The 24,928-nt window shown below is 44.0% G+C and overlaps 1 protein-coding gene across 3 annotated transcripts in view; it reads right to left on the minus strand.

Moving 5' to 3' along the window:
- LOC126195003 (medium-chain acyl-CoA ligase ACSF2, mitochondrial-like) overlaps positions 1-24,928 on the minus strand; it is a 282,623-nt gene that overhangs the window by 174,344 nt on the left and 83,351 nt on the right. For all 3 annotated transcript variants that reach the window (XR_007538543.1, XM_049933426.1, XM_049933425.1), the window contains one exon: positions 16,080-16,231. Coding sequence is in view for 2 of the 3 variants with exons in the window: in XM_049933426.1 (XP_049789383.1) it covers positions 16,080-16,231 (152 nt within the window). In the remaining variant the exon portion in view is untranslated. The remainder of the gene's footprint in view (positions 1-16,079; positions 16,232-24,928) is intronic.

Genomic DNA, 24,928 nt, shown 5'->3' on the forward strand with positions numbered 1-24,928 from the left:
GAACGTGTACGACGATTATTACGTAAGAGGTTTCGACACATACGACAAGCTTCTGAAAAGATACCCTAAACTGAAGTCTAAAAGCAATATTAAAAACATTCTGGATTACGTGGCAAAGAAAAGAGAAGGAAATGCAGTTTTCAAAGGAAATCGTACACTGCTGTTCAAGACCATCAAGGAGTGTGTAATGGCGAAATTCGATGAAGCGCGAGAATGCGGTTCTGCCGTTCATTATTGGCATTTATAACATTGGGCATTGGACGTAGCCAGAAATCTCGGGTGTAGAAACTTTACAGCTTCACTAGGATTTATTACTAATTTGAAAAAGGAGTGTAGGATAACATCACGCCGTATCACTATGCTCCAAGCACGAAAAGATAAGGATGACGAAAAACAGCTGATTGAAAGAGCTCAAACGTTTGTTGGTGACGTCAATGAGCATATCACGAGAGAAAACATCGATATTAGTTCTGTATGGAACTGTGATCAGAGTCAGTTCAACTACGAACTTTCTTGTGAGAGAACACTATCCATGAAAGGGGAGAGAAACACTGTCCCGATGTTGCCATCAGTTAACTGTGCAACAGATGGTTACACGATCGATGTTGCTATATCAATGGACGGACGATTGGCAAACTCTATATTTGCTTCCAAGAATCCAGGGGGAAGTTTGGACCCCGCGTGTCAAGGGAAATAGAAACGCGGTGCCCTCCAAATGTCGTCGTCGATGCAAGTGTGAGTGGGAAGATGACGAAACAACATCTGAAGACGTTTTTTCTGTCAGTTTTGAATCCACATTTGTCGAGAAAGTCATTAGTACTTTGTGACTCCTGGTCTGGACATAAGGATGAACGAGTACTACTGGAAGCATCTGGCGGAAAACATGTGGATTTAAAAATCATTCCGCCTAAAACTACAAAATATGCACAACCACAGGATGTGTATTTCTTCAGGCAATATAAAATATATGCCAAGACAATAACAGACTTCATTAAACTACGTTCCAGTATTATGCAGCCGAAATTGCACGACAGATTCTTTGTCATGAATATGCATTCTGTCATTTACAATCAGTTATCTGCGGCAGTATACAGACCAATGCTTCGTTACGCGTGGCAGAACGCTGGCTACGATACTGGTGAACCAGTGAACAACTTGAAAAGTGTCATTGACGTGGCGTTCAACACTGATATAGAATGTGCAAATACGCCATGCGATCAACTTGCATTTCTTCACTGTGCGTTTTATTGACATTCCGCATTTACATTTATAGTTAAGATTGCTGCATTGCGTATGGCGTCTACAATTACATCTACAGTGATATCTAGAGCACGACTGCGGAGTTTTGCAGAAAAACGACACCCATCAGCACATTCAGAGGTACATGATGGTCCTGTAACCAAACGTTCATACAGATCTGTTTGTTCGAGCCCAAGTACTTTCCTGGTGAGCACTACGGGACTCAACTTCGGAGGTCATCAGTTCCCCAGAACTTTGAACTACTTAAACCTAACTAACCTAAGGATATCACACACATCCATGCCCGAGGCAAGATTCGAACCTACAACCGTAGCGCCTAGAATCGCTCGGCCACTCCGGCCGGCAAACCGCGCTCTATACACGTAGTGTGAGCTTGGGCCACCAAATGGCGGTTCAAGTTCAATGCTGGGCAGAGCCAAGCTGTGGTGTGTACGCGCAGGCATATTCCAGATGCGCTGCAGCAAGTGCGGATCATGGGAGGTCCCATTCCGTGCCCTCGCACTGGTAAATACCTCGGCGTCACATTGGACCAGCGCCTGACCTGGGGACCACACATCCGGGAGATGAGGGGCCGAGCGCTCGGAAGGATGCACTTGCTGTTTCCTCTACTCAGCCCCACGACTACTTTGCCCGCACACTGCGGCATCTCGCTGAACTTAGCACTCATGAGGCCGTTGCTTGAGTACGCGGCCGTGGTGTGGGGAAACACGGCAGAAACTCATCTGCAGACATTGCAAAGATTGCAGGAGAAAGCACTACGGCTGGCATTTTCTCTTCGGCGCGAGGCGGCTTCACGATACCGCGGGAACCCCAACGCTGAAGCGGCGCTTCGCGGGCTCGCGATGACATTCTGCGCGTCGGCGCTGACATCGACAAGCCCGCTCGTTAGTGGACTGGGCAACGAAGTTCATTGGCGTCTGGCTACCAGGTGGCCGGACCTGCTCCTTCAACGATAACTCGGCAGTTCAAAGTGGCTGCAAGCACTATGGGACTTAACATCTGAGATCATCACTCCCATAGACTTAGAACTAACCTAAGGACATCACACACATCCATGCCCGAGGCAGGATTCGAACTTGCGACCGTAGTAGCCACGTGGTTCCGGACTGAAGCGCCTAGAACCGCTCGGCCACAGCGGCCGGCAACTCGGCAACAAGAGAAGACGAATACAACCAAGTGGCAACCAAGGAGACTAATACCTTATGATTCACCGAATCAGGAAAGCAGGCTCTGCTTAACCTGCATCGACCGTGCATGGAATGCACGTGTGTCACGTCTGTCTGTCTTTCGGTCTGTCTGTCCGTCCGAATGTTTATTTAAGTATCGTGTAAAAATTTGAAGTAAATTGGCCAATAACTTTTCGAGATTTTTGCTAACAACGTTTCCTTTTTATGTATCATGTACATATTTATAAATTACATATATTAAAAATACACACCGTATGCCCATCTCAATGATTATTAGAGCATAGTGTAAAAATCTGAAATAAATCTGTCGTGAACGTTTCTAGGTTTTTGGAAACAACCTTTCGAATTTATCTACATACATAAACGGCAGTGTTCTGACTGACTCGTCATTGCCCAACGCAAAACGCTAAGGATAGAAACTCGAATGAATTTTTTGAAATTTCGGGACGAAAAGTTTTTTGAAACTATGTCGCTATTAAGGAAATTTTGAAGCTAGACCTACAAGACTTGGTATTTGGTTTCTCGGTCAGAAACAAACAAAGAGTGTTTCAGCATTTGGGAAATTTGATCCGTAATGGGGTGATATAGAGGGTATTTAAAAAAAAACAAATTATTATTAAAGAACTACATCTATGGAAATCAGTATTTCATTTCTCGGTTACAAATAAAAAAATATGTGTTTCAGTGTTATTGAAAATTCAACCCCTTAAAAGGGAGTGAAATAGGGGATGGCAAAAATTTTATGAAATTATTTCATTACGAAAGCATTTCCAATGCTAAGTCAGTGAAAATCTGTGTTTGCCTTCTCTGTTAGAAATTTAAAAAAATCCGTGTTTCACAGTTATTGGAAAGGGGTCAAATACTGGCTGAAAATTTTGAGGACAATGTTTCTTTATATTAAAAAATTTAAAGCTAAATCTATGAGATTTGATCACTTCTAGGTTAGTTATAAAGAAAGAGAATGAAAGTTTCCATGGAAATACCTCCGCACGAGTAAAAGTGATGATTAACAAAAACCCTGGATTTCAGCTACCAGAACCGCTCTTTGGTCACAAGTATATACGGAAAAGTTCATCCTTGTGCTTAATTAGCGTAAAAAGTTTAGAAGGTGCTGCAATTTGTGAACAACATAAGAAATTGATTAACGAAAAACAAAAATATATCTATGCAGGACATAAGAGTCTAAGCGAGCAAAGCAGCGGACTCTAAGACGTTGTAATATACAATCATATTATAAATATATATAACCTATGTCTGTCAGAATGTTTATTAGAGCATCGTGTAAAAACCTGAAGTAAACCTTTATTTACTGAGGAAAATCACCAAACAGTGGTTTTGAGATTTTATTGTCTTTTATTTTGACAACCAGTTTTGGCACCTCAATATTGCTATCTTCAGGCCCCTGCATATTAAAAACGAGTATCCGCGTAGTGTGTATCAAGGTATACCACAGCTGACTTACAGAAAATAAAGTGGAGTAATAAAAGTTCTTAAACGTACAAAATACAATTTGCAACGTTGAGACAGTTACCTGTACACGTACAACACAAACCACAACGAAGCAGAATATGTACACATAATGGTTAGCATTGAAATTATTCTTATAGATGAGAAACGCCCTAGTTCTTATAAAAACCTATATTGATTCAAAGTAAACCGTCGCGATATAACCTACGCACTACACAACAGTGTATACATGGTGGTCCATTGACCGTGACTGGGGCAAATATCTCACGAAATAAGCGTCAAACGAAAAAACTACAAAGAACGAAACTTGTCTGACTTGAAGGGGGAAACCAGATGGCGCTATGGTGGGCCCGTTAGATGGCGCTGCCATAGGTCAAACGGATATCAACTGCGTTTTTTAAAAGAGGAACCCCCATTTTATTACATATTCGTGTAGTACGTAAAGAAATATGAATGTTTTAGTTGGACCACTTTTTTCGCTTTGTGATAGATGGCGCTGTAATAGTCACAAACATATGGCTCACACTTTTAGATGAACAGTTGGTAACAGGTAGGTTTTTTAAATTAAAATACAGAACGTAGGTACATTTGAACATTTTGTTGTGTACATAGTTCCGCGTAGTCAGCGCGTACACAACTTTCCCACTAGGGCGTGCCCCGCTAAGCACAACAGCGCAGGAGCAGCGCTCGTCCATCTCAGCACTACGAGATGGCGCTGCCTTAGAGACGGACCAAATTCTGCTTCCGCCGATCCGCGTATTAATATGTAACGCAGCCAATGAGATCCAATGAGATTGCTGCTAACGTAGAACTTTTTCTCCTCGCGTATCGTATTCGCGCAGTGATACCTGAACGCGCGACGTACTATAACGAGTGTACAGACCTCCGATTAGTCAGTCTGCATTTGTCTGCACCAGTCTGTACCAGTCTGCATTAGTCTGTACCAGTCTATGGTCAAGTTTCTGTCTGCACCTAAGAAGATTATCATATTCCTGTACATAGCCATGAAGATAAATGTATAGACACTTTGTCAAGTATCAGAGATATGTGAGAATAAGATTAACGTACCAAGACCAAAGGAACTTCAGATTGTCAACTGTAAACAGCATCCAGAATCAAGTTACGTAATATCTATGCTTTTTATTATTTTAATAAATGGGTGCAAAAATTAATCAAGTTCTGTTTAAAGTTGGTCACCGTCAATCTGCTACTCTAAGCGTGCAAGTGGCATTTCTATTGTCTGACCTTTTTATTATTTTAATAAATGGGTGCAAAAATTAATCAAGTTCTGTTTAAAGTTGGTCACCGTCAATCTGCTACTCTAAGCGTGCAAGTGGCATTTCTATTGTCTGACCTAACGGCAGAAGATAAACATACCATGATAAGACCACGAGACATATTGCTGACACTCGCCTACTTCGTTAGAATGACAAGTCAAATAATCTGATGGTGTGTGTACCGAAGGTGTTACAGTATGCACACCACAAATTTTATTTCGGTTGTTCCAATGTGATACATGTTCCTTTGTGAACTTATCATTTCTGAGAACGCATGCTGTTACAGCGTGATTACCTGTAAATACCACATTAATGTAATAAACGCTCAAAATGATGTCCGTCATCCTCAATGCATTTGGTAATACGTGTTACGACATTCCTCTCAACAGTGAGTAGTTCGCCTTCCGTAATGTTCGCACATGCATTCACAAAGCGCTGATGGATGTTGTCAGGTGTTATCGGTGGATCGCGATAGCAAATATCCTTCAACTTTCCCCACAAAAAGAAATCCGCGGACGTCAGATCCGGTGAACATGCGGGCCATGGTATAGTGCTTTGACGACCAATTCACTTGTCATGAAATATGCTATTCAATACAGCTTCAACCGCACGCGAGCTATGTGCCGGACATCCGTCATGTTGGAAGTACATCGCCATTCTGTCATGCAGTGAAACATCTTGTAGTAACATTGGTAGAACATTACCTAAGCAATCAAAATACATTGCACCATTTAGATTGCCATCAATAAAATGGGGACTAGTTATCCCTCCTCCCATAATGCCGCACCATACATTAACCCGTCAAGGTCGCTGATGTTCCACTTGTCGCAGCCATCGTGGATTTTCCGTTGCCCAATAGTGCTTATTGTGCCGGTTTATGTTACTGCTGTTGGTGAATGACGGTTCTTCGCTAAATAGAACGCGTGCAAAGAATCTGTTATCGTCCCGTAATTTCTCTTGTGCCCAGTGGCAGAACTGTACACGACGTTCAATGTCGTCGCCATGAAATTCCTGGTGCATAGAAACATGGTACGGGTGCAATCGATGCTGATGTAGCATTCTCAACACCGACGTTTTTGAGATTCCCGATTCTCGCGCAATTTGTCTGCTACTGATGTGCGTGCTGGCGGAATGTTACGTGATACCACATACTTATACGGTTGTGACTATTACAGCGTCATCTATCACAACGCGGAAAATGTGGTCCAACTTAAACAATCATATTTCTTTACGTACTACACGAATATGTAATAAGAAATGGGGGTTCCTATTTTTAAAAAAACGCAGTTGATATCCGTTTGACTTATGGCAGCGCCATCTAGCGGGCCAACCATTGCGCCATCTGGTTTCCCCCTTCAAGCTATACAAGTTTCGTACTTTGTAGTTTTTTCGTTTGACGCTTATTTCGTGAGATATTTGGCTCGGTCATGATCAATGGACCACCCTGTATATAAACAGGCAGAATACGGCGCTGCTGTCGGCAACGCCTATAAAATGTAAAACGCCAGTTCGTCTAAGCGTCTTTAATTAGCCCTGAACTTATAAGGGTTACTTCTTGCACTCTGTCCAAGCTCACAGAACCCTTTATGACCGTGGTTAAGTAAGATAAGAGCTCCCCCTCCCTGATGATGTCCTCCTCCCCTCCATCTACCCCTCCTATCAACTTTGACCCCGCCCCACCCCCCACTTCCGGTGTCCTTTCCTTTAGGCACCCTCCCTCCCTTCTCTTCCCTTCCTTCTCTTTCCTTTTCCCCCGTCCGCTCTCTCCACCCCTCTTCCCCCGGGCTTCCCCTCCCCCTTCCTCCCTCCCCCTATCTCCCCTGCCCGTGGCATCTCTGCTCTCCCCTCTCCCTCTCCACCCCCCCCCCCCCCCTCCTCCTCTCTTGGCAGGTCCCCGGACTCGCACATGCTCAGTGAATATTCGCGCGCCGGAGATCATCGCCATCAGTGTCTCGTGTGTGTGACGTCGTTTTGTGTTTTTTAGTGTCCGCCGTCACGCTTCTACGTTCACTTTGTGCCGTCGGATTCACCAGTGTTCTGTGCGCCACGTCAATGTGTTATCAGTGTCGTTATCGTCGAGTGTGAACGGCTCCGTGTTTTTTGTGTATCTGTGACCACTCTTTTTTGCACGTCACTTTGTTCATACTGATTCTCCATTCTGTGTTCTGTTATTGTCAACACTATGGCTGAAGAGCGGCCTAGCATGCCGCTGACAGCCTACCTGTTGTTTAGGTATTAAAATAACAATAAAGGAAAAAAAAATCAGATAAGATTGCAAACCTCAACGAGAAGAAACATGGTCACCACCAGTATTGCTCTTCCTACATTTTCTAGAGAGAAATGGAATGCGTCGGCTAATCTGACTGGTGATTGAATACTTAATACAATTTAGTGATGATGATCGAAGCAGACGAAATGAACTGAAATTTGTCCTGCGGCCGCGACTCGAACCCGGGTCTTCTTGCTCGCTAGGCAGAAATGCTAACCATTACACCACCGCAGCACGATGGTCAACATTGCTGCGCGAACTGCCTAAGCTGAGCGCCCTCCCCAACACAAACTGCAATTCATTTTTCCCTTACATATTGTGACCACTGCCAGGGCTCTCCGACATTGGCAAGAACCCCAGCATTGGACGTAATGGGACGTCCTTGTACCAGTGCTGATCTTATAGATCTTATAGTGACAATATGTAAGGGACAAATGAATTGAAGCCTGTGTTGCGGAGGGCACTCAGGATAGGTAGTTCGTGAAGCAAGGTTGACTATCGTACTGTAATGGTTAGCATTTCTGCCTAGCACACAAGAAGACCCAGGTTGGAGTCCCGGTCGCAGCACAAATTTTAATTCATTTCGTCTGCTTCGATCATTATCGTAGATAATAAAAAGAGACTTAAATGTCTCAGGGAAACATTTAATTATAAGATCTACAATTTAGTGAAGTTCATTCTCCAAATAAGATCAATTACTGAACTTAAGAAACATGAAATTTTTCATAAATGGGACCGATGCTAATTAATAAACAGGCGGGAGACGATAGATTACAATTATTTCTAAGTTCACACGTAAATGGGGAATACATGTACGGTTTAGACGCTGGTGCCTGCTCACTACCAGTGTGAAGCGCAACTAACATTTATTGAAGTCCAATTGGAATAAAGGAACGGAAATCAGGACACGATTACACACATTCATTCAATAGGACAATTACTACAATTAAATACATAATCAGGAGCGCAAGTCATGGTGGCTCTCTTTTATGTCTACAAGTCTGCACACCACGCGGTTACTATTTGATCGAGCGCCCCCAGGAAAGTGGCACAAGGACATGAAAATTGGACGGGGTCAGTTCAAATGGTTCAAATGGCTCTGAGCACTATGCGACTTAACTTCAGAGGTCATCAGTCGCCTGGAACTTAGAACTAACTAAACCTAACTAACCTAAGGGCATCACACACATCCATGCCCGAGGCAGGATTCGAACCTGCGACCGTAGCGGTCGCTCGGTTCCAGACTAGCGCCTAGAACCGCACAGCCACTTCGGCCGGCGACGGGGTCTGTTAATCATGAGGAAAGCAGTTTATTTAAATCAAATTAGTGAACGTTATCAGACTCTTATACGCTACAGAATACGAGGGGAAACACGTGCTTCAGTGACACAGAATTTTCTATAAAACATTCAACGGGACGAGGGAAGATAATACACGTACAAGATTTCATTCACACCACACTCACACCTACTAACTACTAATACATCAAGCCCACCTAACGCCAACTAAGCCTTTCCGCCGCTCTGTCTGGACCTGGGAAATTTCGTTTGGTGGGGTAACTCTTAAATAACTCATCTCGAAGTACGAATTTCAACTATTCGGGGTTTGAATAGTAAATCTTCAGTTAATCTGAAGCGACTTAAATATTTCACTATGAATTTACATTATGCTCAATCGCGCCTAACACAATCCTCTAAGCAGAGCGTTCGTTCCCTTAACATAGGTACTCACCAACCTCAGGACGGACAGTGACTACTGACCCACGCTCCCGTTCTGCACAGCCCCCTCCCCCCCCCCCCCCCCCCAAAGCCGGAGCTAGTCAGAGGCACAGCTTCCTCGACCAACCTAACAATAACCCTAAAGCTTGAAAGAGGTGGGCCTCTCTGTCCAGGACGGAGGGACTGAGGGACTGAAAGTTTGCCATCCTGCACGAGAGCAGGAGACAAGCAGCTTCCCGACTGCTCGGGGCAGACGACTCTGTATCCACAACCACTACTAATTTATATCTACAGAATTTAATTATGACATGAAATTTCAACTTGATCACTGGGTAACGTTCACAAACGGCAACCTAAAGTGGCGTCAAACATGTACAATCTCATCTGATGCTTCCTGCTCAGCCTCTTCGAGGGAGTGCGAGAAACATTAAGTGAAATAAAACATGGAAGGTCTCCTTGACACACCGTCACTGGCAATAGCTTTATGGAGCGACTCCATTGAGTCGTTTCAATAAGACAACAAGTGTCTGGCGCAGTCGTGAGATCGGTTACTGCTGCTACAATGGCAGGTTATCAAGATTTAAGTGAGTTTGAATGTGGTGGTATAGTCGGCGCACGAGCGATGGAACACAGCGAGGTAGCGATGAGTGGGGATTTTTCCGTATCACCATTTCGCGAGTGTACTGTGAATATCAGGAATACGGTAAAACATCAAATCTCCGACATCGCTGCGGCCGGAAAAAAATCCTGCAAGAACGGGACCAACGACGACTGAAGAGAACCGCACAACGTGACAGAAGTGCAACCCTTCCGCAAATTGCTGCAGTTTTCAATGCTGGGCCTTCAACAAGTATCAGCGTGAGAACCATTCAACGAAACATCATCGATATGAGCTTTCGGAGCGGAAGGCCTACTGGTGTACGCTTGATGACTGCACGACACAAAGCTTTACGCCTCGCCTGGGCCCGTCAATACTGACATTGGACTGTTGATGACTGGAAACATGTTACATGGTCGGGCGAGTCTCGTTTCAAATTGTGTCGAACGGATGGACGTGTACGGATATGGAGACAACCTCCTGAATCCATGGAGCCTGCAAGTCAGCATGGGACTGTTCAGGCTCTGTAATGGTGAGGGGCGTGTGCAGTTGGAGTGGAATGAGACCTCTGATACACCTAGATACGACTCTGACGGCTAACACGTACGTAAGCATCTTGTCTGATCATCTGCATCCGTTCATGTCCATTGTGCATTGCGACGGACTTGGGCAATTCCACCGGGAAAATGCCACACCCCATGCGTCCAGAATTGCTACAGAGTGGCTACAGGGACACTCTCCTGAGCTTAAACGCTTCCGCTGGCCACCAAACTCCCCAGATGTGAACATTATTGAGCATATCTGCTGTTCAGATGAGATCCCCACCCCCTCGTACACTTACGGATTTATGGACGGCGCTGCAAGATTCATGGAACCAATTCCCTCCAGCAGTACTTCAGAATAGTCGAGTCCATGCTCTGTCGTGTTGCGGCACTTCTGCGTACTCACCGGGGCGCTATACGATATTAGGCAGGTGTACCAGTTTCTTTGGTTTTTCACTGTTTTATACACCAAATCAAAAAATAAAAAGTAATAGCGTTGTGTCTTTTACATCAATTAATAGGCGGGCAAATACAAGAGTGAAACAAACAAGGACTTCAAATCTATATCAACTAATGGTTGTCCTCCAATACTTCGACTGACTATATATATATATATATATATATATATATATATATATATATATATATATATATATATAAAAGAAAGTCGTGTTTGTTACACTATTTAATTTATAACTCAAGAACGGCTGGACCGATTTAGCTGAAAATTGGTGGAGAGGTAGCTTAGAACCAGGAGACGGACATAGGATACTTTTTATCCCGTTCGACCGCTATAAAACGTGGTATAACAAAAACGCTTCTGGTATGGAACAACAAAACGCAAATGACAGCTAAACGCCTATGGTTAAGTATCAGTATACATCATTAATTAAAAATTTAAAGAAATAATTTGTATTTTCTTTGAATCATTATTAACAACGCCGCAACCAAGACGATCGAATATTCTCGACAAAGCCGTAATGCAAGAAGGATACAAAACATTGTGAATGAAAGGACTGAAGAAGAACAACAAATTGCCCGTGAAGAGCGCCGCGTTAGTATGGCTCGACTTCGTGCTTCTCAATCACAAGAGCAAAGTGAGGCAGCCCGTGAAACGGCTCGGTTGGCAATGCGAAATCGCCGAGCGAACAACAGAGATCGACATGTAGATAATTTTCGACGCACAAGAAGAGATTTATCACATGATGATTTGAATCGGGCAGCGTTTAGATACGATTGCAGCACTAATTACTGCTTGAATCCTTGCGTTTGCATTGGGCCGATTGACGTTGTTTGCGAGTATTGTGGCGCATTGAAGTTTTCCGGAGAAACGCACCGATTGTGCTGCCTTAGTGGGAAAGTGAAATTGCCATTATTGACTCCGCCACCTGAGCCATTGCATTCATTGCTTTGTGGTGAAACACCGGAATCACGTCATTTTCTTGCAGACACCCAAAAATACAATAGTTGTTTCCAAATGACCTCATTTGGTGCAGACAGTATCGAAGAACGAGGATTTAATCCGACATTCAAGGTATTTATTTATTTATTTTTGTACTTACACACAATATAGTAGAAGAATAACTTACTATACTTTTTCGTACGTATTATGTTTGCCAATTCTAAAAAAAGTGTTTATAAATCAGTAATATTTTATTTTGTAGATACAAGGACAGATTCGCCATCAAATTGGATCATTGCTACCTCTCGAAGATGCACAGTATAAATTTTTACAAATATACTTCATGGGCAACACGGAAGAACAACTTGATCGACGTCAAGAGATCAGTGCAGCAATGAAAAGAGCAACTCTTCAACATCATGTGTTGGTCAGGCTGTTCAAGAGTGCTTTAGAGCGCATGCTAAATGATGACTACAAAGTCGTGATCAGAGCAGATAAACGACCATCTGGAACACACGAACGCACATTTAACGCTCCAACAATAGATGAAGTTGCCATCCTGATTGTTGGTGAACACTTAGAAACACGTGATATTGTGCTTACGCGTCGCGATGCTGGGCAAGTGCAACGAATATCTGAAACACATCGTTCATATGACACACTGCAATACCCGTTGATGTTTTGGCAAGGAGAAGATGGATATTATTTTACTATAAAAATGATAAATCCATTGAATGGTGAGTATCGATATCACAGTTCAACATGTCGGAAGACCATCTGCGTTGTTTGTTCTTGCGCCTGATAATAAAACAAAAAATGTCGTGTATCACAAGGTACTTAATTGAAGAGTGGAATCTATGCATCAAAAAACAGAAAGAATAAAGAATCATTAAAATACTTAATGTTTTATTTGTATTTCCTAATAAAAAATTGAACTTAACATCCAAAATCTGATTTTTTATTGGCTTTAAGGCGGAACAGAGTTCGCCGGGTCAGCTAGTGTAATACTGTTTCCCTGGGAGTATAAGGTATCACACTTTCGACCATCTGTAAAATGTCGAATCCATCCAAAAAGGAACTGACACATAGCAAGCTGTATCGCGATAGGTGGTGCGGGGATGGATCAAGTTGAAAGTAATACAAGAGTGCAAAGACTAACGGGACAACAAAGTGTAAGCCCAAAATGTATCAACGGACATTACAGTAAATCGGTCAAGAACTTTTCGAGATTTTTTGGTAACAACCTTAAACAACGTCTTGTCTTTATATAGTAATACAGGTAAACGAACAAACTGCACGGAATTTGAATTTACGGGGTGGCGCACGAAATGTTACCAATTGTTTCTTTCACAATTTACGACGCACATTAGATATCCCACTGGGATCTCTACAGCAGTACCAGCAGAGCTTGGAAAAACAAATGAGTCACGAATTGACGTGTAATTCACGATACTGCCGCTAGGAGACTAGTAAGCAGCAATGGCTGACAATGGAAGACTGACGACACAGCAACGATCAGCAATTGTGTTACTTTTTCATGAAACGAAAAGCCTTGTTGTGACTCAGAGGCGTTTACGACAACATTTTTTAGTACGCAGCTCGTTGTCGTGCGGTAGCGTTCTCGCTTCCCACGCCCGAGTTCCCGGGTTCGATTCCCGGCGGGGTCAGGGATTTTCTCTGCCTCCTGATGAATGGGTGTTGTGTGCTGTCCTTAGGTTTAAGTAGTTCTAAGTTCTAGGGGACTCATGACCATAGATGTTAAGTCCCAAAGTGCTCAGAGCCATTTGAACCATTTGACAACAGTTTAACACACGATGGGTCCATAGCAAGAAGACCATCCACAGGTTGTCGATAAATTTGTACAGGAAGGAGCAGTATTGGAAGCGAAGCGACGTCGGCCTAAACCTGTTTGTTCGCATGAGAATATTGAAGCGGTACGAGTTGCTGTTCAGAGAAGTCCCGGGAAATCGTGCAGAAAGACAGCAGTGCAACTCGGAATATCCAGAAGCTCCGTTCAACGCATTCTTAAAAGTGACCTCCCTATGTACCCATACAAGATGACCTGTGCACAGAAGCTCACTGAAGAACACAAGCAGCAGAGACTGCTCAGTGGGCGGAGTATAGGGAAGAAACTCTCAACAACGTTTGTTTTTCAGACGAGGCGCATTTTCATTTAGTCGGTGTGGTTAACAAACAAAATGTACGCTATTTTTTCGGCCACTGAAAACCCACAAGTGCTTCATGAACGACAACATTATGCTCCGAGGATTACAGCCTGGGCAGCAATTTCCAGTCACGGACTTATTGGACCCCTTTTCTTTGAAGAAACTGTGAACAGCGAGCGTTATTTGAGCATGCTTCGCAATAGCTTCACTCCACAGCTTCTTGCTACTGCCTTGCCCTTCAACACGCAGTGGTTCATGCAAGCTGTAGCAAGACCACATACTGCTAACACTGTGTTGGAGTTTTTACACGAGCATTTCGACATGCAGACCATTTCACTCAGGTTTCCAGGTCGCTTCAACGACGGACAAAATTGTCCCCCCAATAGTCCAGACCTCAATCCATGTGACTTTTTTCTTTGAGGGTACCTAAAGGAAAAAAATTTCCCGAAACGTCCACGTGATTTAATGGAGCTCAGAAGACTTATTCTTCAAGCTTGCAGTGAAATTACGGAAGACATGTGCCATAGGGTAATCACTAACGTCTGTCAAAGTAGAGACTGCATTTATCGACTGTGGATTGCATACCACAGAAGGAATAAAGTGCCAGCCGTTTGTGCCAGCTTTGACACTTGGTCACCTGTCACACATTCTATACGGCGTTCAGCGCATCTACCTGTTTTTGAATATGATCTTCAAACGCTCTGCTCCCAGATCCCAGTCCATTATTTAAGTACGACCTGGCTGGACAGTACTAATGTCAACGTTGGCTTCAATCGTCTCGTTCAAGCACAATGGCCAGGTTTTCTCTGTGTATATACCGATGGCTCCAAAATTCCGCAAGAAGAGTGTACAGGATGCGCTTTTTTCTGCCACCAGATCCAGATCCGCAAAACCTTCAAACTGCCTATGAGCACTTCTATTTTTACGGCGGAGACAGTGGCAGTTTTGGAAGCACTTACGTTTTTCTCTAGCACTTCCTTCCCCAAGATATTGATAGTATCTGACTCGCAAAGCGTTCTTAAAAACACTCAGTACAGTCGATGGAACAAAACAACCAACAGTTATATCTTGGATGTGATATCTGAATATATTCGCAGCACACGCACGGGCCGGACGATCCATTTGTTGTGGGTACCTTCCCACTCTGGTATCCTCTATAATGATGAAGTTGATGCGTTAGCCAAACAAGCGGCAACCTTAGGCACCGTCCTGGATCTGCACCTTCCTTATACACACTACTTACGTGAAGTCAAGGATCACGCAAGACAACAATGGCAGGAAATGTGGAACGTTTCTCAACAGACAAAAGGCGGTTATTACGCAGTGCTACAACCTCGATTCCTTCACAGCCGTAGTTCATGAGGACACATCTGGACCGATCCATGATTTCTACCATCATAAGACTCCGCTTCAATCATGCCTCTTTCCCACAACATCTACATCGGATCAACGTTTACAGTTCACCAGCATGTGAGTGTGATCCTGAGTCGGAAGCTGATGTCAACCACATCTTATTTATGTGCCCCAAATCTGACCGTGAACGGTTGGTCTTTCTGAAGACATTGCTGAGTATGGGCTACCATCTTCCTCAATCAGCTTCTTCTCTTTTGTGTACTAAAGACGTTCGTCTATATAAAGTGATAGTTAACTTCATCAAGAGTACTGGTTACAATCTGTAGGTTTTAATGGTGTACGTAAATTATAAATATGTCTTGCTGATGAAGATATTTCAGAATTGGTGTGAATTATAAGCCAAGACTCTATTAATTATTTTTCAATTCAATTCAATTCAATTTTTAAAACATTATGTACAAAACTGTAACAGTTAAGCTTTTTATTCTGGTAAATATGCATTTCTGTATTTGTTTATTCAATTATGTGTACATTGTGACTATGTGTTGCCGATGGCTAAATTGAGTACACACTCAAAGGCCAAATAAACAAAAAAAAAAAAAAAAAAAGGAAGTTAGGGAACGAAATGGTGGACATATTGAGCATGTGCTCAGTTAGAACAAATCTCCACGGACAGCTCTTCATTGTAGTAGTTTATATTCAAAAACAAAATGGTAACACATTTCGTGCGCCACCCTGTAGTTGGTTTCGTGTGGCCGTTATTAATGTGGAAGATACAGTCGTGTGAAATGGGTGGAATCTCGCCGGAGCGAGCTGTAGTGTGCAGGTGGCAGTGACTGACCGTTTGCGCTCGCCCTCCATGAAGACGACGGTGGCGAGGTCGGGCACGTCGGCGCACTGCAGGTCGCCCGGCGGGCTGTGAGACAGCTGCGGCGCCATCCTCAGCACCTTGGGGTAGCACGCCTCGGCCGCCACCACGCCGCGGGCCCCCACCTGCGGGCAAGCCGGGCCAAGGCGCCGTTACTTGAGCCGCCGCTGCTGCGATCCAGCACGAGCACTACCTGACGCTCTTGCTAGAGACGCCACATTCAGTTCGCGAACAGGACATACGCATTTAGGATGCGCCATAGCTTTTGAGAATGTTGACTGGAATACTCTCTTTCAAATTCTAAAGGCGCCAGGGGTAAAATACAGGGAGCGAAAGGCTATTTACAATTTGTACAGAAACCAGATGGCAGTTATAAGAGTCGAGGGACATGAAAGGGAAGCAGTGGTTGGGAAGGGAGTGAGACAGGGTTGTAGCCTCCCCCCCCCCCCCCCCCACCCCCATGTTATTCAATCTGTATATTGAGCATTATTAAGCCCACTCCTGCATTACCCTTATTTGAGTTTGTATTTATAACCCTGTATTCACCTGAACAGAAGTCTTGTTCCTCCTGCCACCGAACTTCACTAATTCCCACTATATCTAACTTCAACCTATCCATTTCCCTTTTTAAATTTTCTAACCTACCTGCCCGAATAAGGGATCTGACATTCCACGCTCCGATCCGTAGAACGCCAGTTTTCTTACTCCTCATAACGACGTCCTCTTGGTTAGTCCCCGCCCGGAGATCCGAATGGGGGACTATTTTACCTCCGAAATATTTTATCCAAGAGGACGCCATCATAATTTAACCATACACTAAAGCTGCATTCCCTCGGGAAAAATTACGGCTGTAGTTTCTCCTTGCTTTTAGCCGTTCGCAGTACCAGCACAGCAAGGCCGTTTTGGTTAGTGTTGCAAGGCCAGATCAGTCAATCATCCAGATTGTTGCCCCTGCAACTACTGACAAGGCTGCTGCCCCTCTTAAAGAACCACACGTTTGACTGGCCTCTCAACAGATACCCCTCCGTTGTGGTTGCACCTACGGTACGGCCATCTGTATCGCTGAGGCACTCAAAAATAGGAATGAGGGTAAGCTACTACCAACAGCATAGTGAACGCATTATTGTGGCCAAGATAGACACGAAGCCCATACCTACTACAGTAATACAAGTTTATATACCAACTAGCTCTGCAGTTGATGAAGAAATTGATGAAATGTATGGTGAGATAAAAGAAATTATTCAGGTAGTGAAGGGAGACGAAAATTTAATAGTAATGGGTGAATGGAATTCGACAGTAGGAAAAGGGAGAGAAGGAAACATAGTGGGTGAATATGGATTGGGGGAGAGAAATGAAAGAGGAAGCCGTCTGGTAGAATTTTGCACAGAGCATAACTTTTGGTTCAAGAATCATAAAAGAAGGTTGTATACATGGAAGAATCCTGGAGATACTAGAAGGTATCAGATAGATTATATCATGGTAAGACAGAGATTTAGGAACCAGGTTTTAAATTGTAAGACATTTCCAGGGGCAGATGTGGACTCTGACCACAATCTATTGGTTATGAACTGTAGATTAAAACTGAAGAAACTGCAAAAAGGTGGAAATTTAAGGAGATGGGACCTGGATAAACTGAAAGAACCAGAGGTTGTACAGAGTTTCAGGGAGAGCATAAGGGAACAATTGACAGGAATGGGGGAAAGAAATACAGTAGAAGAAGAACGGGTAGCTCTGAGGGATGAAATAGTGAAGGCAGCAGAGGATCAAGTAGGTAAAAAGACGAAGGCTAGTAGAAATCCTTGGGTAACAGAAGAAATATTGAATTTAATTGATAAAAAGAGTAAATATAAAAACGCAGTAAATGAAGCAGGCAAAAGGGAATACAAACGTCTCAAAAATGAGATCGACAGGGAGTGCAAAATGGCTAAGCAGGGATGGCTAGAGGACAAATGTAAGGATGTAGAGGCTTGTCTCACTAGGGGTAAGATAGATACTGCCTACAGGAAAATTAAAGAGACCTTTGGAGAAAAGAGAACCACTTGTATGAATATCAAGAGCTCAGATGGAAACCCAGTTCTAAGCAAAGAAGGGAAAGCAGAAAGGTGGAAGGAGTATATAGAGGGTCTATACAAGGGCGATGTACTTGAAGACAATATTATGGACATGTAAGAGGATGTAGATGAAGATGAAATGGGAGATACGATAATGCGTGAAGAGTTTGACAGAGCACTGAAAGGCCTGAGTCGAAACAAGGCCCCGGGAGTGGACAACATTCCATTAGAACTACTGACGGCCTTGGGAGAGCCAGTCCTGACAAAACTCTACCATCTGGTGAGCAAGATATATGAGACAGGCGAAATACCCTCAGACTTCAAGAAGAATATAATAATTCCAATCCCAAAGAAAGCAGGTGTTGAAGATGTGAAAATTACCGAACTATCAGTTTAATAAGTCACAGCTGCAAAATACTAACGCGAATTCTTTACAGACGAATGGAGAAACTGGTAGAATCCGACCTCGGGGAAGATCAGTTTGGATTCCGTAGAAATATTGGAACACGTGAGGCAATACTGACCCTTCGACTTATCTTAGAAGAAAGATTAAGGAAAGGCAAACCTACGTTCTAGCATTTGTAGACTTAGAGAAAGCTTTTGACAATGTTGACTGGAATACTCTCTTTCAAATTCTGAAGGTGGCACGGAGCGAAAGGCTATTGTACAGAAACCAGATGGCAGTTATAAGCGTCGAGGAGTATGAAAGGGAAGCAGTGGTCGGGAAGGGTGTGAGGCAGGGTTATAGCCTATCCCTGATGTTATTCAATGTCTATATTGAACAAGCAGTAAAGGAAACAAAAGAAAAATTTGGAGTAGGTATTAAAATCCATGGAGAAGAAATAAAAACTTTGAGGTTCGCCGATGACATTGTAATTCTGTCAGAGGCAGCAAAGAACTTGGAGGAGCAGTTGAAAGGAATGGAGAGTGTCTTGAAAGGAGGGTATAAGATGAACATCAACAAAAGCAAAACGAGGATAATGGAATGTAGTCGAATTAAGTCGGGTGATGCTGAGGGAATTAGATTAGGAAATCAGACACTTAAAGTGGTAAAGGAGTTTTACTATCTGGGGAGCAAAATAACTGATGATGGTCGAAGTAGAGATGATATAAAATGTATACTGGCAATGGCAAGGAAAGCCTTTCTGAAGAAGAGAAATTTGTTAACATCGAGTATATATTCAAGTGTCAGGAAGTCGTTTCTGAAAGTATTTGTATGGAGTGTAGCCATGTATGGAAGTGATACAAGGACGATAAATAGTTTGGACAAGAAGAGAATAGAAGCTTTCGAAATGTGGTGCTACAGAAGAAATGGCTCAAATGGTTCTGAGCACTATGGGACTTAACATCTTAGGTCATCAGTCCCCTAAAACTTAGAACTACTTATACCTAACTAACCTAAGGACACCACACACATCCATGCCCGAGGCAGGATTCGAACCTGCGACCATAGCAGCAGCGCGGTTCCGGACTGCAGCGCCTAGAACCGCACGGCCAACGCGGCCGGCCGCTACAGAAGAATGCTGAAGATTATATGGGTAGTTCACATAACTAATGAGGAGGTATTGAATAGAATTGGGGAGAAGAGGAGTTTGTGGCACAGCTTGACAAGAAGAAGGTTGGTAGGACCTGTTCTGAGGCATCAAGCGATCACCAATTTAGCATTAGAGGGCAGTGTGGAGGGTAAAAATCGTAGAGGGAGAGGAAGAGATGAATACGCTAAGGAGATTCAGGAGGAGGTAGGTTGCAGTAAGTACTGGGAGATGAAGTAGCTTGCACAGGATAGGGTAGCATGGAGAGCTGCATCAAACCATTCTCATGACTGAAGACCACAAAATCCATCGGTTGGTTTCTCACACTATAATCTGATCAAAAAAACTTGTTATTTGTCATTTGTCAAATGGTGGGGCAACGTTGCCACCACAGCCGGTCTAAGGACACTCTGCGTCTATAGCACAGGTGAACTTTTTTTTTTTTAATTTGTGGTAAGGACTATGGGACCAAACTGCTGAGGTCACCGGTCCCTAGACTTACGCACTAATGAATCTAACTTAAACTAACTTATGCTAAGGACGACACACATGCCCGAGGGAGGACTCGAACCGCCGACGGGGCGAGCCGCGCGGACCGTGACGGCTACCCCGCGCGGCTACAGGTGAACTTCGGCGACCTATTAAGCAGTATGTATGAGGCATGTTCAGAAAGCAAGTGGTCTGTGACCACCACGGGATGTGTGTTTTTGTTTTTGTTTCCTGAGCGTTGGCAACTCTGAATGGTGGGGAGAAATCCCCTGGCCAGAATGAGCATTGCAGGAACACAGTAGCATGTAAACTCGCGTTGTAGTGTACAGTTGGGTGAAAGGAATCGGCAAGAAATCCCTCCACGTGTGCTGTGATCTGCATCCCACTCTCGGAAGGAATAACACCTACCTAATTTTTTTCGCGAATCAAATAGTTCAAATGGCTCTGAGCACTATGGGACTTAACATCTGATGTCATCAGTCTCCTAGAACTTAAAACTGCTTAAACCTAACTAACCTAAGGACATCACACACAGCCATGCCCGAGGCAGGATTCGAACCTGCGACCGTAGCGGTCGCGTGGTTCCAGACTGAAGCGCCTAGAACCGCTCGTCCACCCTGGTCGGCTTTTCGCGAATCAAAACAGTTTACGGCGATGATATTATCAACAGAACGAGTGTGTTTAAGTGGTGTAGGGAATTTAGTGGAGGTAGAGAAAATATCACGACTAACAGAGGAGAGGAGGACATTCCATTTCGACGAGTGGATTGGTGCAAAAAATCTAGAAAACTGTTCTCGAAGACCACTGATTGACAATGGGTAACATACCTGTAATATTTCTTCAACTCTCCAGAACTCTCTTACGGGAAACACTCGCAGAAACGGTGGGATACTGGATACTGTGCTCAAGATAAGTCCCAAAACACCTGACAAAGCAGCGCAAGAAAAACTGGGCCAACAGCGGCCGCGAGTTTCTTGAGTTACTAGAATTGGAAGGTAAGGATTTTCTGAGCTCTACTGTGGACGCTAAACGTGAGCGGCTTATTACAGGCCTGAGAGAAAAAGACAGTCGCCACAGTGGAGCGACACCAATTCCTCATCTGTTAAAAAAATTCAAAACCACCATTTTGGCCAAAAAGTCGTGGCCTCAGTGTTTTGGACTGGAAAAGGCATAATTTTGGTCGAGTTTCTGTCTCAGGGAGAGACCATCAACGCACAACGGTATTTTGAGATGCTAAAAAAACTCAAAAGTAGCAGTCAAAACGAAAGGAGAGGAGTGCTGACAAGATGAATGTGCTTGTCACATGACGACGTCTGTCCTCACCTCACTCAGCCTTAGCCAGCAACGCACTCGTGGATTCATTTGGTCGGCATGTTTTGAACCCCCGCCTACCCCCCTCCCCTCTCCCACACACACACATACATCCATATTCCCCTGACTAGGAGCCTTCAGATTATCATTTTTTCATCTCCCTGAGACCCACGAGCAGGTGCAATGGAAGGTTTTGAAGTGCAGGAATGAGTTGATGGGAGACTTAACTGAGGACGGCATAAGAAAGTTTATGCCACGGTTCATTACATGCGCCGGCCACTGTGGCCGAGCGGTTCTAGGCGCTTCAGTCCGGAACCGCGCGACCGCTGCGGTCGCAGGTTGGTTGGTTGGTTGTTTTGGAAGAGACCAAACAGCGAGGTCATCAGTCTCATCGGATTATGGAAGGACGGGGAAGGAAGTCGGCCGTGCCCTTTCAGAGGAACCATCCCGGCATTTGCCTAAAGCGATTTAGGGAAATCACGGAAAACCTAAATCAGGATGGCCGAACGCGGGATTGAACCGTCGTCCTCCCGATTGGCGGTCGCAGGTTCGAATCCTGCCTCGGGCATCAACGTGTGTGATGTCCTTAGGTTAGTTAGGTTTAAGTAGTTCTAAGTTCTAGGGGGCTGATGACCTCAGAAGATAAGTCCCATAGTGCTCAGAGCCATTTGAACCATTTCATTACATGCATTGAAAAGGATAGCGATTATCAAAGCCAAATGAATGCAGTGGGCCGGCCATGTGGCTCGGATGCAGGATCACAGATGGCCTCGGAAGCTCCTGGACTTCAGACCTACAGGAAAGAGACCGCCAGGGAGACCCGAGAAGCGTTGGAGGGATGGACTCCATGAAGATTTAAACCAAGTGTCAATAGATGTGAGCGGATGGCGGATAGCGGCAATGGACAGAATAAGGTGGAGGAGGAAACTTGTAGATGCGTGCGGTCCACTGGGTCTGATCACGTAGTAGTAGTAGTAGTAGTAGTGGTCGATATCGATGGCCTTCCCTCCCAATTAGATTCACCCTCGTCTGTGTGGCCTAGTTCAAATCATAGGCACCATTTCACTATGGCTGAATGTGACACTCATTTGCCCCTTACACAGCCAGAATCTCACGGTAAATCCGTGTGCAATTTCAGTGCTTCACCGAGAAGAATCGTACTGTCCTGCGTAGTTCAACTTTGAGATCAAGTGAGGTGGCACAGTGGTTAGCACACTGGACATGCATTCAGAAGGACAGTGATTCATATCTGCTCCCGGCCATCCAAATTTATCTTTTCCATGATTTCCCTGAATCGCTTTAGGTGAATACCAGAACGGTTCATTTGAAAGCACACTGCCGGTTTTTTTTTTTTTTTTTTGTCCAACCTTCCTTAATCCCATCTTGTGCTCCATCTCTAATGACGTCGTTGTCGACAGGTCGTTAAACCCTAATCTTCTCTCCTCTTTCAGCTTTGTAGTACGTTTGCAGTTACCACACCATTTCACTCGCACACTGTGATGAACCTGTTAACCATACCACAGTGGCATTGTGTCGGAAGGGAACTCAGAACATATACTCTCTTCTGACAATCTACCACTCTTCTTGCAAAACAGACTTACTATGGGATGGCATTTGTAACTTACTGTATGACATGAAGGAAAAGTCTAACATAACTGTATTTCATTAATTTAATCACTAACATATGTTACCTACATAGCTTCTTGGACCATTATCTTACCTAAGTAATCTTCATTACTCAGGGCATTACTTTTCATTACTGCTGAGTCTTATTAGACCCATCCACAAAGCAAGCATAAACGGCTGTTTACAAACAATGCGGCTCTCTATCACAGAATAGAAACAAAATTTTGGACTGTGACCGACTCCGGTCGTGTATAAACTGAAACCGACCAACAGGGTGATCTCACTCTCGTTATCAGTAAGTGGGAAGAGTAAGGTAACCACTTTTCCAGGCTTTTAAGTGATTCACAGCAATCGTGGAGTGCCTGAAATACCGGCAAGCAGATCTTACAGTTGGCTGTCCTTGCAGGCACTGACAGTCTCAAATTGGTTAGGGAGTATTACAGCTCAGAATGAAGAGTAAAATGCATTTTATTATAAACTTGGATAGAACAAAATTTCCTGATATGCTCCATAGAACTATGGCACACAGTAAAACGTCATGATACGTTGGTTGGAAAGTGTAGGAACACTATTGTCTACATACAAAACACAAACATGAATTGCCTGTGTGATAATATTCACTTTTATTACACACAGAAAAAAAATCACGATGCAAACACATGAGAAAACTAACAAGAACAGGAAGAGCAAAAACTAAAAATAGTGAAAGAAACAGTCCACAACCCAGTGTGTGGTGCCATGGGCCGATACTTTATAGCCAAGGAAAGTTACCGCAGGTTGACTGACAACACACTTGTCCTCACTAAGCATAATTCCATAGTCAGTCAGCCTCTATTGCACTGCCCTTATGTGATGTCCACCCAGACTATATGGACTCCCAAAGGTACATAAACCACAGGTCCCGTTGAGACCGATTGTGAGCGCTATAGGATCTCCAACGCAAGAGGTGGCCAGATATCTCGCCTGCTTGCTGCAACCATACATTGGCAGAACGGACAGTTACATTAAAAGCTCGGCACATTTTATTGAAAAACTGAGTCATCCCAAGTGATATTATTGTGAGCTTCGATGCAGTGTCATTGTTTACCATGGTGCCTGTGAACGAAGCCATTTCATATATACCAGATATTTTTCCTGACGACAACTTATTTCCAGTACAACAACGAGTTTTACGAACAGATCGACGGGGTGGCTATGGGAAGCCCTCTCAGCCCAGCTGTTGCCACTTTATTTATGGATATCTTCGAACAGCGAGCGCTGCAGACTGCCAGTAAAAAGCCAGCTAAATGGCACCGCTATGTTGATGACACATTTGTAGTGTGGACTCATGATGAGCCGGCCGCGGTGGTCTCGCGGTTCTAGGCGCGCAGTCCGGAACCGTGCGACTGCTACGGTCGCAGGTTCGAATCCTGCCAGGGGCATGGATGTGTGTGATGTCCTTAGGTTAGTTAGGTTTAAGTAGTTCTAAGTTCTAGGGGACTAATGACCACAGCAGTTGAGTCCCATAGTGCTCAGAGCCATTTGAACAATTTGAACTCATGATGAAGAAGAGATGAATGTCTTCTTGGTGCATCTGAACAGTATTAACCCGCAGATACAGTTTACGATGGAGAAAGAGAGCAACGGTCAACTCAATTTCCTCGATGTGTCGGTGATTAAACGGGTGGATGGGACGCTGGGCCACAAGGTATATAGAAAGAACACTCATACGGATCGATACCTCCACAAGGAATCAAACCATCATCCTCGGCAAAAAAGAGGTGTAATGAAAACTGTTGTATCCACGGACCCAATCAACCAACCAACCAACTCG

This window comes from Schistocerca nitens, chromosome 7, assembly GCF_023898315.1.
Source record: "Schistocerca nitens isolate TAMUIC-IGC-003100 chromosome 7, iqSchNite1.1, whole genome shotgun sequence".
Taxonomy (NCBI): Eukaryota; Metazoa; Arthropoda; class Insecta; order Orthoptera; family Acrididae; genus Schistocerca; species Schistocerca nitens.